Source organism: Lithobates pipiens, unplaced genomic scaffold (genome assembly GCF_037356315.1).
Source record: "Lithobates pipiens isolate NorthernLeopardFrog02 unplaced genomic scaffold, aLitPip1_a1.2 Scaffold_13, whole genome shotgun sequence".
NCBI classification, from domain to species: Eukaryota; Metazoa; Chordata; class Amphibia; order Anura; family Ranidae; genus Lithobates; species Lithobates pipiens.
In genome coordinates this window covers 14,037,829-14,055,272 of record NW_027507718.1, presented here as the reverse complement: position 1 = coordinate 14,055,272, position 17,444 = coordinate 14,037,829, and the positions used below count along the sequence as shown (strand labels likewise).

The 17,444-nt window shown below is 42.7% G+C and overlaps 1 protein-coding gene across 1 annotated transcript in view; it reads right to left on the bottom strand.

Moving 5' to 3' along the window:
- The window catches only part of UBQLN1 (ubiquilin 1), a 76,335-nt gene that overhangs the window by 47,430 nt on the left and 11,461 nt on the right, over nucleotides 1-17,444 (bottom strand). The window contains exons 2-3 of the mRNA XM_077474867.1: nucleotides 11,937-12,088; nucleotides 11,717-11,847 (exon numbers count right to left, since the gene is read on the bottom strand). Coding sequence (XP_077330993.1) covers nucleotides 11,717-11,847; nucleotides 11,937-12,088 — 283 coding nt within the window. The remainder of the gene's footprint in view (nucleotides 1-11,716; nucleotides 11,848-11,936; nucleotides 12,089-17,444) is intronic.

Sequence of the window (17,444 nt, the reverse complement as noted above, 5' to 3'; positions counted from 1 at the left end):
AAGCTGAAAATTGGTCTGGTTATTAAGGGTGTTTAAGTGACCAGTGGTCAAGTGGTTAATAGTGGAAAAAAATAAATCATCCCTTATTTTCTGCTATAAAACATTCCCAATTAAAAAATAAAAATAAAAAATGTCTTCATCAATTCAGGCCAATATGTATTCTGCTACATATTTTTGGTAAAAAATAAAAAGTAAAGTGAATATTGATTGGTTTGTACAAAAGTTATAACGTATACAAAATAGGGGAAAGATGCAATTTTTATTATTTTTTACTAGTAGTGGCGGTGATCAGTGGTTTTAAACGGAACTGCGACATTGTGGCGGACAGATCGGAAACCTGACATTTGACACTTTTTTGGGAACCAGTGACTATTACAGTGATCAATGCTAAAAATATGTACGGACAGAGAAGGGGTTAACATTAGGGGCGATCAGCCACCACATTTAAAATATCTATAGCCAAAACATAGTTTCTGAATTCTTGTATCAAACACCTTTCATGGGAATCGTTCCTTCCAATAGTACGCAACAGCGCTGAAGGAGGAGTCTTTGTACATAAAAATTTCTATGAACCATATTTTAGGAGTTGCAAGTCTCTGGACACCGGGTGCTCCTTCCTTTTTATCAAAGTCTACATGCCAAGGAAGGTCTCACAGAAAAAAGTAGCAGCCCAGTCCTCAAGAGGGACAATTGCCACTATACACTGGTAGTGCCTACACGAACACCCAGGACCAGTGACTAATCCAGTCAGTCCTGCGCATAGTAGAAAAATTTTATATATATTCATTCAATCTCTCTATCAAATCCCTAGAAGGAAGGAACAGGCTGCCATTAAATCACCTAAAGAAAAATAGGTCAGAAGATCAGATGGTCCAGTTAGGAAAGCCCCTTACCCCTGGGATCAAAAGGAATGAAACACTGCAGGGAATTAAACAATGGTGCAGGCATAAAAATGATAATCATAATAAATGATTTCAAGCCCCTTTGTTAATTAGGAGAGATCAGTTCTTAGTTTGGCTAAGTCTATATGACACAGCACAAAGAAAAGGAGCACAGGAGCGCTAGAGCTGCATGCTCTGATCTTCCTGCCTGCTTCCACCCCTACACATCTCAGAGCGGAAGGGAGGAGTTTGTTAACCCTGCATGTGCTGTAATCACTGCCCACACAAAGAGGGATATGAGCTGTCCAACATCTGCTTGTGTTGTGTAGGAGTACACTCCGGCCTTCTGATGAAATGCTAGATAATGATATCAAGTGCAGGTTTGAAGAGACATCCTTGAAAAGGCAGAGTCAGATGCCTTTTGGACGTGGCATTTATGTCCCAGCACCTTAACCAGAGTTCTGCGCATCTATGTAGACGCAAAAAGAGCAGATAGTCAAAAACCTATTTAGATCCTTGAGATCTAAAACGAGTCTCACATCCCTGTTTGATTTTGGTACTGTGAAAGTTTGAATAAAACCCTAACCCTCGCTCTACCATGGGGACCACAGATATCACTTTGAGACAAGAGATGATCCAAAGCCAGAAAGACTTTTCCTGGGTCTTTGGGAACATTTGATCTGAGAAAACAAGGAGATGAGAATTCCCAGAACGCTAGTCTGTAACCTAGAGATATTGAGGAAGCCACCCATTTGGCTTTGACACTGTTCCTGCCAGACCCTCGAGAACTGCAGAAGTCTTCCCCGCACTCAAGTGAGCGGGGGCGCCCCTTCATAAAGGAGGTTTTAGTATTTTGTAGGGGTGCAACGGATCAAAAAAAACAAAAACAACACACTACCTCACAGATAGGATCGTTCCTCAGATCAGAGTCACGGATTGGATCATTTTTCGGATCAGCAAATAATTAAATTTGCAAAAATCTATGAAAATTCCACCACCATATAGTCCCCACTGTAATATCCACATCATCTCCCCCACTGTAATAGACATCTCCCCCCACTGCAATATTGGCTGAGCATGGCAGACTATTGGCTGGGTATGGAGGGATGGCTGAGACTGCAATTGTCACAGAGCAGCACTGTGGGCACTAAAGATCCAGCATACAGTGCTGCTTCCATCCCATCTCTCCCCTCCACTGTACAGATCAGTACAGAGAGGGGAGAGAGGGGAGAGAGGGGAACTGGCGTCATGACACGATGCCGGTTTGTTTACAAGCGATTGCACCGTCATTTGACGGAGCGATCACATTGTAAACAGCCTGGGTGTACAAAGATGCCCGCCACTCTGGCGCTAGGCCAAAGCCGCAGCCTTTCCTAAGGCCGAGACCGGGAAGCGCTCCGCAGATCACGGCGTGTGCTGATCCGAACTGGGTGACCCTTTCGGATCATGGATCGGTGACTATCCGTTGCACCCCTAGTATTTTGTTTAGCAGGCTCTCCCCCAGGGCCTCTTTTGACCCTGAGGTTTACCTCTTGAACTTGACAGTGGAGGGCGTCAAGACTGTCTGGACGCAGATGCTACTCGTTTAAAAAGAAAAACGCTTAAAAACCTTCTTAACTGGTAAAAAGGGAACTTTTTCCATTAGAAATTCGTTGTATAGATTTATCCAGATCATCTCCAAACAACCATTCACCATGAAACGGAAAACTAGCCAAGAGCTTTTTGCATGGCGCTTTGGCTGACCAATTTTTCAACCATAGAATTCTACACACATGCATGAGCATAAGCTGTGAGGCTTGGAGAAGAGAATCTTTCATAGCATCTACTGTAAAACATAACGCCTCTGATATCCCGGCCAAATCTTGGGCCCGTTTATCAGGCATAAACTTGAGCACCTCTTTAAACTGGTCTTTTAAAGACTGACCGAGAAAAAGAATTCTAACTTCTTATCTGTTAGATCCTTCAGCATTTGAGCATTATCTACAGGACATGTCAAGCTCTTGTTCACAGAGGATATAGCAGAGTCAATTGCTGGAATCCCCCATTTCTTATTAAAATCTTCCTCCACAGAGCCATAGTAGTTACTATGTGGGTTATATGGGAACCGTCAGGTGGTGGACACTGGCACGCCCCTAAGGCAAGTCGTGTACTCCCCTATATAATCCCTCCCATTACTGGGAGTCCTCAGTTTTGTAGCCAAGCAATACAAGTGTATAAGAAGAAAGGAGGGACCTCTGTGTCCCCTGATGTACATCAAAGAAAACGATTTTTACAGGTAAGCCGTTTTTAAAATCCTATTTTCTTTTCTTACATCAGGGGAAACAGAGCCATAGTAGTTACTATGTGGGATGTCCCATAGCAATGGCAACTGAAGGGAGGGAGACAACAAAAGAGGAGGCCAGAGGACTCATACTGCAGCACACTGTGCCCGAAGGCAATATCCTCATGACCTTTAATATCGATTTGATAAAATCTGTTAAACGTATGAACCGAAGACCAAAGTCGCGGCCTTACAGATCTGAGCTATAGAGGCCCGATGATGCACCACCCAATAGACACTAATCACCCTGGATGAGTGTGCTCCAACATGAGAAGGAAGAACTTTCTTCTTTAAGCTGAAGCTTGAACAATCACTTGACAAATCCATTTGGAAAATAGTGGATTTGACACTGCCTGTCCACATTTTGGACCCTCTGGCAGTACAAACAAAACTTGTTTTGCAAACCTAAGCTTAGATAGACTCTGAGCAATCTTACTACATCAAGGGAATGTAGTGCCTTCTCTTCCCTAGATTGAGGCTCTGGGGAGAAAGCAGCAAGAATAATATTTTGGTTTAAAATGAAAAATACCTGCTACCACTTTTGGTAGGAATTAAGGATGAGGAGAAAAAAAAAAAAAAAAAACCCCCACACACCTCATCCATATGCATGATCAAATATGGCTCTTTACTAGACAGCCACTAGTTCAGATACTCTTCTAGCAGAAAAAATGGCAACCAGAAAGATTATCTTTTTCGTCAAAAGAACCAAGGAAATTTCTTGTAAAGGTTCAAGCAGCCGATTCAGCAAAGCCGATAAGACCAAATTTAAATCCCAAGGATTTAGAGGTGCCTTGATAGGGGGAATAATCAGTTACCCCCTGAATAAGCTACGCACCAAGATTGGGAAGCAAGAGGCCATAGAAAACACTGACAAGGCCGGGATCTGGCTTTTGATAGAAGTCAAGGCCAGCTTAATTTCAGAAATCCATCTGTCTTGACATTGTTCCTGTCAGATCTTGAGAATCGCAGGACCTTTTCCCTCACCTGAACAAGTGAGGGTGCCCCTTCATGAGAAGGCTTTAGCATTCTGCTTTACCCTGCATTAGCATTCTCTTCTGACCCTGGTGCTGCCCTTGGGGACTTTCCTTTGAACCCGACGGTTGAGGCCATCGAGACTGCCTAGAGGCAGATCTCCCTGGCATAGGAGAGGCAGCACGATAAAGGATAAACCTCTTCTTACTGGTAAAAGAGCTTTCCCCATTAGAGGTCCTTTGGATGTATTTATCCAGATCGTCTCTAAATAGCTGTACCCCATGAAGGGGAAACAAACTGGCCAAGAGCTTTTTACACAGTGCTTCGGCTGATCAATATTTCAGCCACAGAACTCTGCGAGAATGCTTTTCATAGTATCTACCGAGAAACATATTGCATCAGATACACCAGCCCCTTGCCAGGCCTGCTGATAGGGCAGAATTTCAGGTATCTCCAAACAGTTTAAAATGTATACAGTATATAAACCACTCTGTTCCTTTAAAAAGTAATAAGCCGCCAGCACAGCAAGGGATCAATATTGCAAAAATGTGATAAGAGATAAAGTGCAGCGCTCAAAAAAAATCACTTTTAAATGAATGGTGAAAAAAAATAAATGAATAGAGATAAATAATGGACAATGCTTAACATACACCAGTGCGCTATAAAGTTCAAAGACAATGATATTGTAATTAATAAAAAATCCTTATAAGAGTCCTTATTTGAATATCATTAAGCAGTTCGGATTACTGTTTTGATCATAATTCATTTTTATTTATAGGTCCAGAAATAAACAATAGTGATGGTGATTCAAAAGGTGAAGTAACAATATGCAATCAAAAATGTGGTATTCAGAGTGAAGTAACTTGAGATCCACCACGAGTAATGGGAGGCTTACCAGAGCAATACACCCACTGGGTCACTCGAGCATGAGTGGTAATAGTACCAATTCCACAGCCACGGGTTTCGGGAAAACAATTGGATAATTCATCAATGTTGCATTGAAACAGCCACACGGATAATTACCAAAGAAGAAGACAAAAACAGAGGGCACATAGCGTAATATTGCGTGAACTTCTGTAGAAAGTATTCTTTATTGTCACCATGCCATAGGACGTTACAGGAGCATATGTTGGCGCGTTTCACATGGGTAACTCGTGCTTGTTCACAACATCTCCACAAACTGTTCCTTAATGGACTGAGATACACCAATTACAGCAAGAACCGGCTGCGCTACTGAACTGCAAAAGACATTGTCTTTAAAAGGAAGTTCCAACTTTTTATTTGTTGGATCCTTTAACATCAGTGCATTATCCAACGGACATGCAAGGCTCCATTTTCTTCATAGAATTCCTCTTTCATAGATAAAGTGTGGAGAATTTCTTGGGAGGATAATATTGTTTATCCGGATGTTCCCATTCAGAATACATAAGCTTTTTCAGCCATGCATGAATAGGAAAAAAAAGAATAGGAAAAACATCCCCAGATGGGGGAGGTTCTAACGAACCCAATTAGATGTAGGTACCTCGAGTAAGGGCGTACACAAGCAACCCGTCTTGTGATGCTACTCCTTCCATATTAGGATCCTCCAAAGGGGATAAATATCTTCGAAATATTTGGAAAGATCTACCTGATCCCCAGCCTCCTGCACCTCAACAAGAGGGTCCTGAGGACTAGATGGGAATCTGCCATGTTTAGTCCCACTATGGAGAGACAGCATTAATCTTCTTTCCAATTTACAAATGGTAGAAGAAGAAGGAAAAAAAAAAAAAAAAAAGGACTTTTTGTATATACAGGGACTGAAATGTTTTATGCAACAATTTCCCCTCACGGCTCAATCTGACCTGCTATAACCCTCTTCAGAGGAGTACGACATTCTTTTGGAAATGGATTCAGTTTACAGTGAAAAACCATTGTCCCATTACCATTCATAGCCTGAGGCATACATCAGAGGCACTATGCAAAAGAATGTACATTGCTAGGCTATAGTACAGCGCCATTAGCTGCTATTAATCCTAGCTTCAGTAAAGTATAATGTGTCAAAGGAATAAGCCTGTGTTCACTAACCTGAACAAGCAATCCTGCTCTGTCCCTCCACAGCCAGCAGCAGCTTTTACTTGTACAGAGCTAAAATCAGCTTCCTCCATGTGTGGCCGGCGCCTAACGCGGTTAGCCACGCCCCCACCCACAAATTACACCCCCCCTTTTCCAAGGAAAGTCCCTTCCTGCGCGAGTGGCGTCCTGTGGACATGTAGGCATGGCGGAGGGGGGGCGAGTAAATCCTCCGCTGGGCTGCCGCGGTCTGTCTCTCCCTTTTCCTTAAGGACAAAAAGACAAACAAAAAAACAACAACTAGTTAGGCATCTTATCCCCCGAAGGGGAAAAAATATTTTGGGGGCAGAGGAAGAGAAGCAGACCCCCCTTCTTACAGGAGGATCTGTTGCGGCTGGAGGAAAGGAGAACGAAGGCTTCTGTGCCGTTTCCAGCGCCAGGACGGCGAGTGTTCAATACAGCCCGCAGTGGTGACACATAGGCATGACAACATACATAGAAGGAGAAATTCCTGAGAAAATCTCCCTTACCTCGCAGCAGGGTTTTATCAGAGATAAAGACCCAATCTTCAACCTTCACGGTGGGCTCCGAGACCTTTTAGGAACCTTCAGGAACCGGGGAACCTTAGGTTACCCACAATCCTGGACCTGCAACAGCACCCTGGCAGTAAAAACTTTATGGCCTTACTACCAAAAAGTACTGGATCCCAGGGCTCAGCTCTCTAAAGAGAAGCGTTTGCAAGCAAAACCTAGTTTCTTCGGAAACGAGGCCCAGGTAACATTCATTTAGCCCATGAAAAGCCTTCAGAACCAATCCGGTCAGCATGGCTAGCCCCAGCAAGGATTGCTTCCAATGGAGCTCAGCACAGCACATCTTTACTCATGACCAACACCTTAGACACTGGCATAAAATCGCAGACTCCCAGTAATGGGAGGGGTTATACAGGGGAGTACACGTCTTGCCTTAGGGGCGTGCCAGTGTCCATCACCAGACGGCTCCCATATAACCCACCCATAGTAAGTACTATGGCTCTGTGTACCCTGATGTAAGAAAAAACAGTTTATCTGGGTGCTCCCACTCAGAATACATAAGCTTTTTCAGTAATGAATGGATAGGAAAAGCATGAACAGCTTGGGGAGGCTTTAGCGAACCCAAACAAGAAGTGGGCTCATCGACTGACTTGATACATGCTACTGGCAGCAAAAATGTGGAGCGGACCAATTCAGTGAGAGACTGTACCAACAACCTTTCCCGTGAACTTGATCCATCCGTTTTAGCCTCTTCCTGGTCCCCTGAGAGAAAAACGTCATCTCTCGCCCCCTGTTGCTCAGTTTGAGGGTCCTGGGTAATGGACGGGGACCTGTTATGCTTAGTCCCACTCTGGGATGCGATTAAGGCAACAATTTTTTGTTCCAAGCCTAAAATGGTTGAGGAAAAAACCTCTTCAGTAACATATACAGGGCCTGCAGTGCTAAAAGCAGCACTCGAGGTCCCTGATGGCTCACTCTGACTGGCCAAAAACACTCTCAGCGGAGGATGCCATTTTCTTAGAGATGTTTTTTGGCTTCCTTGTGGCTGTAGAAGTCTTTCTAGAGTCCTTTTTTGGAGGTGCTTTCAACCCCCCCCCCCCCCTTCCGACCATAGCCCAATGCACAAAGCAGAGGTACTACCAGAAGGAATGCATCCACTGCTTGAGCAATAGTTCAGCCCTGCCGCTGCCATTAATGCTCAGCCTGATGCAATAGTAATGGTGTCAAACGGAATGCCTGTGTTACCAAACCTCTTTCATGCCCCCTTGCTCGTGTCCCTCCGCAGCTTGCAGCAGTATCAATGGTTCTTTTTAAAAATACACTCTCACGCTGGAGGACGCCAACGCCGCCCTAAGCCCTGCCCCCCTCCGTCACCTACTTTTTAAAAAAAAAAGCTTTCCCAAGTGAACGTGTGCCTCTGATCCCATGTAATTACTTTTGTGAGGGGAAAAAAATGGCGAAGAGGGAGCCTGGAAGCCACTGAGTAGGGCAGCGTGCCATTCATGTTTTTTTTTCTCCTGGCGCTTCTTCCTTTTGAAGTGGGGGGAAAAACACCCCCACATTTACTAGAGGTCTGCAGCTGGCTGGAGGAAAGGAAGCTGCTGTTCCGGACAACGTGAGCTCTGAGGAAGCGTGAGAAGGTATGTGTTCAATACAGCCTCCAGTGGTGACACATAGGCATGACAACATTCACTAAATTAAAGGAGACATTCATAAGAAAATTCAAAAATTTCTTTGAAAAACTCCACTTACCTTTCCCGTTGCAGGGTTTTCTGTGGAAAAACCAACAGGCCCAATCTTCACCCTCCACAGTGGGTTCCGTTAGCAAACCTTCAGGAGCTGGGGACCCTTGGGGAAACCCACAATCCTGGACCTGTAATAGCACCACCACCAGTAAAACTTTATGGCCTTAATACCAAAAGTACTGGATCCCAGGGTCCAGCTCTCCAAAAAGAGAAGCGTTTAGAGGCAAAATCTTGTTTCTTCGGATACGAGGCCTGGGTACTAGAGGTCGACCAATATGGGTTTTTCTCTGGCCGATGCCGATATATTTAGAAATCATGACGGCCGATATATGATGCCGATTTTTTTGGGCCGATATGCTAGGCCGATTTTTAATTTTATTTATTTATTTTTTTATCCCCCTTCATCTCATAAAACCTGACACCTTTCCCACTGGGGCGTTTTTTTAGGCGCTTTTGGGCTAAAAATAGCGCCTGTAAAGTGCCTGCAAAACGGCTCCCCTGCAGTCTGTGTGAAAGACAGAGTGCTTTCACACTGAGGCGATGTGCTGGCAGGATGTTAAAAAAAAAAAAAATAAATAAAAAAAGTCCTACAAGCAGCATGTTTGGAGTGGTTTATACCGCTCCTCCACCACTCCTGCCCATTGATATTAATGGACACCACTGCCAAAGCGCATGCAATGCGCTTTGGCAGCGGTGCTTCACGGGCGCATTTAACCTCTTCTTCAGCCGCTAGCTGGGTTATATGCGCCCTACTAGCACTGCTAAAATGATGGTAAAGCATTGCTAAAACTAGCAGCATTTTACCATCAATGCCTGCCCACTCCAGTGTGAAAACAGCCTATAAAATAAAAACAGGTAGTCAAAACTTTTGGACGGAAAAAAAAAAAAAAAAAAAAAAAAAAAAAATAAAGGGGGGGGGGGGCTAACTTTACTGTTTTAGTTTTTTGCGCTACAAAAAAATAAAACCCCAGTGGTGATCATATACCACCACAAGAAAGCAATACTTGTGGGGGGGGGGGGGAGAAATTTATAAAAAAAATTGTTTGGGTACAGCGTAGCGTGTCCGCACAATTGTCATTCAAAATGCAATGCGCTGAAAACTGGTCTGGGCGGGAAGTTGTATAAGTGTCATGTGGTTAAACTTCTCCACAATTTCATCCCTGACCTGTCTGGTGTGTTCCTTGGCCTTCATGATGCTGTTTGTTCACTTAGATTCTCTAACAAACCTATGGGGGCGCAACAGAACAGCTGTATTTATACCGATATTAAAATCACACAGGTGGACTCCATTTGCCAATTATGCGACTCTTCTGAAGGCAATTGGTTCCACTAGCTTTTTAGTTGGTGGTAGCAGAATAAAAAGGGGGCTATATACAAATGCAAGCCACACTTTTCAGATATTTGTAAAAAAAAAAAAAAAAAAAAAAAGGGGGGGGGGGATTTGAAAAATTGAAAAACAGTTAATTTTCCATCCTAAAGGCCTAAAATGTATTTTGGGATTGTAACATGACAAAATGTGGAAAGTTTCAAGGGGTATTAATACTTTTCAGGTCACTGTATTTATACACCGATAGGGGCATAAGATATTTTCATAGAACTAGTTCATAGATTCCCTTACTGCCTGTACTTCCAAATGTTTGCACACTGCCCCAACACAAGAGCAGCATGCAGAAGAACATTTAGTTCTTATTGATCAACAACACAATTTTTAAGCAAACTGACACCTCAAAAATCTGAAAACTGCTGTGATCATGTGAGGGGTTAGGTTTAAAGTGTAAACCCCTACAATTAATTTACAATTTTAAGTGTGCTTTTTTTGTCTGTTAAAGAGGAAGTAAACCCTGATGGGTTTACTTCCTCTTTTTTTCCCCTGCAAAGGTAAAGCATAATGGACTACTATGCATCGCATAGTAGCTCATTATGTGTCACTTACCTGACACAGGAGCCAGCGAAGTCACCGCTGATCCCTGTAGTCCATTCGGCGAAGCCGCGATGACGTCACTCCCGCGCATGCGCACGGGAGTCGACAAATTAGGCAAATCCATTCTTGGATTTGCCGCATTTAGTGCGCCTGCGCGCCGCTGTCTACGGCGCATGCGCCGTAGACAGCGGTGCCCATTTTCGGGCAAATATCTCCTAAACCATATAGGTTTAGGAGATATTGCTTGGACCTACAGGTAAGCCTTAATCTAGGCTTACCTGTAGGTCAAAGTGGTTTGAAGGGGTTTACTTCCTCTTTAAATATACTATTGCAAGCATTTGTTATAGCTGTTCAAACAAATTATAAAAACATGCCTGTTGATCATGTCAGAAATGCATAGCTATGCTATGTACTCTGCGCACTTTCCAGTTTTATCTCAAGGATTCCTACCAGTTCTTATCTTGGACTACAAAACCATTATTCTCCATGTTGTTGAGATACAGAGAGTGGGAGGGATTCAGTAGTGTAACAAAATATAACCACACAAGTAGGTATCATAGGTAACAAGTAACCATTCCATGAGACTTCAGTCCAGAAAAATGCACGCGTTGTCAGTTCAGAAAGGGAATTAAGACCCGAGTGAATTTCTGGTAAATCAATAGGTATTTTCTGGCTGGACTTTACTTTAATTCTTTTAAGGCCCCTTTCACACTAACGTCCCGTTCAGGCCCGCCTGTCAGTTTTTCAGGCGGACCTGAACGGGTGCTCCATAGAGCTCTATGGAGCGTCGGATGTCAGCGGTGACATGTCCGCTGACATCCGACCCGCTCCGATCCGAAAAAGTGTGACGGAGGAAAAAGCTATTTTTCCATCCGTCTGCGGATCGGATCGGATGACGACGGGCACTGCGGTCCGTCGTCATCCGATCTCCCATAGGGGAGAGCGGCGCTGTGACAGGTCCGTCCCTGCACAGTGTGCGGAGACAGACCTGTCATCTCCCTGCTCAGCGGGGATCGGCGGAGTGATCCCCGCTGAGCAAACGGACATCCACGGGGCGGATCAGAACTGATCCGCCCCGTGTGAAAGGACCCTAAGTCCCAGGCTTAGAACAAACCTGCAGCTAATAAAATGGAAGAAAAAGTCAGAAGCTCCTAGTTCTGGAATTGTTTTGCATCTGTAGCTCAGAAATATGGCCACACTTATTTTGAGGCATCTAGAATTCTCAGGAGGTGGTCGGAAATGACAGCTCATGCATTTTTCTCATGACAGGCCCCCCTACAGATACACGGACATCTTACCTAAACCAAAAGAAGCATTTGTGGTGGATGCGCTGGTAGATGTGCTACTGGAAGTTGTAGAAGTGGATGCTGGACTGCTGGGGCTACTGGATTGGGTAGTGGCAGCTGTAGTGGCAAGAGCAGCTGGTGACCTGTATAAAAAATACAAAACAATTCAGCATAAGTGACATTTTTCGGTTCAACTATAAACAGAAAGATACAAAGTGGTATAAAAACATACCTATTCTGCGTTTTAACGACAAGATGGACAGTGAGTCCATCGTGGATGCCATGCTGACTTAGTGTGTCTTGGTCCTTTAAGATCTTTCCAGCAAATATCAAGACAAGCTGGTCTGTGCTGGATTTGAAGCGTTTTGATATGTCCTCCTTGAACTGAAAAGAAAACACGCTTAATTTAATGTATCTAAAAAATAAACTACATACATTGTTTTATTGTGCTGCAAAGGTAGAAAGTAACCTAATATTACTGAAATACTACTACAAAACAGGAGAAGGAAGCAGAGAGATACAGCATTCATTATATTTAGAGATGCACTAAAATGTCATGCCATATTGGCCAAAAATGGTGTTATCAGCATTTTGCTGATGAGAGAAAAAAAAAAAGTGCTAAGAAAATCATGGAAAATGTGCGCAAAATTTGCCATGATTTTACTGTGCTTATGGCATGTTTTTCATAGGTCGTGCGTCTCAAAAAACACATCAAAAATGTAACACGGGTGCGTCTGATGCATTCTTGCTGAGATTTCAGTGCAAATTCAAACAGGGAGGTGCAGTTTTTGTCAACTTACCAAAAATGAAGCTAAACATACATAGAATTTAAAGTGGTTGTAAACCCTTACAAACCACTTTGACCTACAGGTAAGACTAGATTAAGGCTTGCCTGTAGGTCCAAGAAATATCTTCTAAACCTACCCCGTTTAGGAGATATTTACAAAAAGACAGGCACTGCTGTCTACGCCGCAGATCACTGCGATATGCCGCTCGTGTCGGCTCCCGTGCACATGCGCGGGAGGGACGTCATCGCGGCTCTGGCGAATCACAGCACCGGAGCAACGAGACCTGGAAGTCACTCCGGGATACATGGCAGTGGCGAACATGAACGAGGAGGACCGCTTCGTTCTCAGGTAAGTTATTCATGATGAGCTAGTATGCTATGCATACTAGCTCATTATGCCTTTGCCTTGCAGGTTGCATTTTTTTAAATTTATTTTTTAATAGCCTTTACTTCCTCTTTAAAGGGATACATTTTTGAGCTAAAAAAGGTGCCAATATTGGGCAACAATAAATTAATGGATATACATTAAAAGCTGTCATTTTTGGTTTTCGGCCAAGTGCATGCAGCATTTTTGGTACCAAAATTTCCTCTTTCAATTTTTTTTTTATTGAAAAGTAGACAGGTGAATTGCAATCACACATTTCAGAAGGATATAGTCAAGTTAAAGAAATAGATCAAATAATTTCACATTTTAGAAAGACTTTGCATAGAGACATCTACTAGACAAATACACATGTTGGGATACAATTCTCTCATACTTCATAACCTAGAGCTGTGAATTGGTGCCAAAATTTCCATCCGGCGTACCTCTAATTTTTGTTACTGCTCCCTGTACTCAGAGTGGAGCTTCATCCTTTCTATTTTGAATAGACAGTAGTGGCAAAAATAAATAAATCTAAAAATTGTACAACTAGCATGGGAACAGTAACGGGGGGGGGGGTCTTTGGAACAAGACCTGTAAGCAAAATTTCTATAACTGCAAAAGAACACCAAATATACAAGGGAATTAACCTCATTCTACTTTCCAACAGGGGAGCTCACGAAAATGGCAGGTAAAACGTGTATGTATGTATGCTAAATTAAGGACATGCATGAGATTGGTAAAACCAATAAAGTGTATTTATGGTCAAAATGTGAAATCATATTCCATTTCCACACTATTTCAATTAATTCTAGCTTACTCCTTTTAAAAATTGGAACGATCTTGAAGTTTGTAAGACACCTTACATTTACATCCTTGATTTCTGTGACACATATTCACCAAGCCTTGTGAGCAGGCACTGCTGTGTCACACATTTCACAGAGCCTGCCTTCTGAACTACAGAGGTGCTGAGGAGTGTCAGGAGAAGTCAGTAGAGAAACCACTGCTTGAAGGCAAGGTATCATGGGATAATTTGTTCTTAGAAACTAACCACCTGCCAACCACTCACAGTAAATATACTGCAAGCAGGCACAATCACGTACCTGTATGCTGGCTTTTTTCCGGGTTCAACTATGCAAATGGGGGTGCCCCCTGTTGACCCATGCTGTGATTGGACAGCACCAGTTTGGCAGCCGATTTCATCCAATGACTTTAGCTGAAGTCAGGTGATTGGCTGTGTGCAATCACAGCCTTCTGTGTTCACAATACACAGTTCTGTGTTTTTTTGTTAACAGCAATCAGGCCATTTCTTCTCCATGCAAAGCAGGGAGAAAACAGCCAGATAGTAAAGTAAAAGCAGCACACATTGCACATCATTAGTCACACAGCTAATTCAGGAGTCAAGATACTGGACAGGCACCTGAACTCCTATGGCCCCTTTCAACAAGGCTGCTTAATCAGTTCTTCACATTTTTTTCAAAGAAAAAACTGATTCAGTTTACATCCACTAGATCAGCGGTTCTCAACCCGGGGGTCAACTGCTGATTTGCCAGGGGGTCGCGAACACTGTTCCAAATCCAGACAGACTTGAATCCATACACACAGTAACGTCGGGTCCGTCTCAGCCAGCGAGAAGTCCCGTTTGGGAGAGGAGAGACCACGCGGAAGCGACGTTCCATCGCCGCCACCTTGGTATACTCGTCCGCAATAAGGCTAGTTAGAAGTCAGCAAGCGGACATTTTTACCCCCACCGAAGTCTTGCATTTTGCACTTATTTTTACCAGTAAAATTAGCTTATATACTATACAAGGCCTATATAGTATATACCAGGGATATGCAATTAGCAGACCTTCAACTGTTGCAAAACTACAAGTCCCATTATGCCTCTGGGTGTCATGCTTGTGGCTGTCAGAGTCTTGCTATGCCTCAGGGGGTTTGTAGTTCTACAACAGCTGGGAGGTCCACAAATTGCATATCCATAGTATATAAGCTCAGTTTACTTGTAAAAATAAGTGTAAAATGCAAGACTTCAGTGGGAGTAAAGAGATGTCCACTTGCCAACTAACGTTAGCCTTTACTTCGGACCAGTGTACCAAGATGGAGGCAATGGAACGTCATTTCTCTTTCCACATTAGACGGGTTGCTGATTCTGATAGAACACCCGAGTAACTAGTAAGTCAGAGACAAATCAATACAAACATGAGTACTGTGCGTCACCGGCCCAATCAATAGATTTGGAATAAATAAGTCCAACATGACCTGAATGATAGAGAGGAGATAGAGAATGAATACATACATAGACACACACACATACATACATACACATCCCAGTTGGTTTCTCAAAAGTGGTTATTCTGTGCAAGTGCTAGATATACAAAGTGTATAGCATCCAAAAACACCCATGATGCGCCACCATCTTCTGAATTGTGCACTCGCCAGAATACGGTAGAATAAGGGTTTGATCAGAACATGGGTCTTGCAATCATTTGTACTGGTTACACCAAAGATGCCTAAGAAGGTCCAGCAGTATGCATTCTCCACCCATATACGCATGCAAGATAAAGAGCCATCATTGTGCAATATCCCAATTTTGTTTAGCTTAAAAAACAGATGTGCCGTTCTAACAGCACCCCAAGTCTATCCAGCAATCCCACAGTTTGTATACACCGCTCTGAGCTTGGAAGCCAGTGTGTGTTCCAAGCCTCATTTTCAGTATGGGTCAGGGGCCGGATGTGACGTCAGCATCACTCCACTAGCCTCAATGTGTTTCGCATGAAATATGCATCAGGAAGCGTTGAGGCTAGTGGAGCAACGCCAACGTCACATCCGGCACCTGACACGCACTGAAAATTAGGCTTGGAACACATGCCGTTTCCCCAAGCACAGGAGCAGTGTATACAAACTGTATGTCGGATTGCTGGATAGACTTAGGTCTAACACCCTATCATGCGAGTGTACATCTGTTCATGTTTTAAATTAAATGATCTGTTTTGGAATATTGTGCAATGATGGCTCCTGCATATCAGATATTTATATTTCGATTCATAACAGTTGCAAAATTGCAGCAATGAAGGAGCAACAAAAATAAAATTTTACTGTTAGGGGTCCCCACAACTTCAGAAATTTTATCAAGGGGTCATGGCACTAGTAAGGTTTAGAACCACTGCACTAGCTGGTGTCCTTATCCACTTGAGTCTTGGAGCCATTTTTTCCCCACTGTTTATTTACATGATTAAAAAAATCATTTTAGGCCTGAAGATTATATAAAAATATATATATAAAAAAATTTGTGAAGTTGAATACCCTATATTTTCCATAGCTGATGCTTTAAAACATGACTTAGTACTTGTTGGAAAGCACAGAGGTAAGACATTTCTGGTAGCTGGTTACCAGGTTTGCACACATCTCAGGAGGGATTTTGGTCCACTCTTTACAGAATCTTCTCTAAATCCTTAGGGTTTCTTGGTTGTCGCTCAGCAACTCGAAGTTTCAGCTCCCTCCATAAATTTTCTATAGGATTAAGAGACTGGCTAGGCCACACTATGACCTTAACCACTTGGCATCCGTAGGCCGTCATATGACGTCCTCGGCTTTGTGGGGTTATATCTGAATGATGCCTGAGGCTACAGACATCATTCAGATATCAGCATTTTTCAGCTGGCGATTAAAAGTGATCAATGTATTTATTTTTAAAAAGTGAAAAAATAAAAAAATAATTTTTAAAGCGACCCTGTCCCCGTGTGCTCACACACAGAAGCGAACGTATATGAAAGTCCCACCCACATATGAAAACGGTGTTCAAAGCACACATGTGAGGTATCGCCACGATCGGTAGAGCGAGAGCAATAATTTTAGCCCTAGACCTCCTCTGTAACTCAAAACACGTAACCAGTAGTAAAAAAAAAAAAATTAAACTTGGGGATTTTTAAGTACCAAAGTTTGGCGCCATTCCACGAGCATGTGCAATTTCGAAACATAACATGTTAGGTATCTATTTACTCAGCGTAACTTCATCTTTCCCATTATGCAAAAAATTGGGGGCAAGAAACGTTTTTTCCCCCCAAAGAAATGCTTTTGAAAAATGAATGAAAATGAGTGAAAATACTGTGCGAGATAAAAAGTTGCAATGACCGCCATTGCATTCTCTAGGGCAGTGATGGCGAACCTTGGCACCCCAGATGTTTTGAAACTACATTTCCCATGATGCCCATGCATTCTGCAGTGTAGTTGAGCATCGTGGGAAATGTAGTTCCAAAACATCTGGGGTGCCAAGGTTCGCCATCACTGCTCTAGGGTGTCTGCTTAAAAAATTTTTTTTATAATTTTATATATATATTATATATATATATATATATATATATATATATATATATATATATATATATATATATATATATATATATATATATATATATATATATATATACACATGCTGAAAGACCCATCTTCAGGTGTTCTAACTGAAGGAAGAAGGTTCTCATCCAATATTTTACAATCTGGAGAAATCTATGTGCACAAGGGACCCTCAGACAGCACTGCATTAGTCATACTAAAGGATTTTTGTTTGTTTCAATCTTTTTATTCATTTTTTA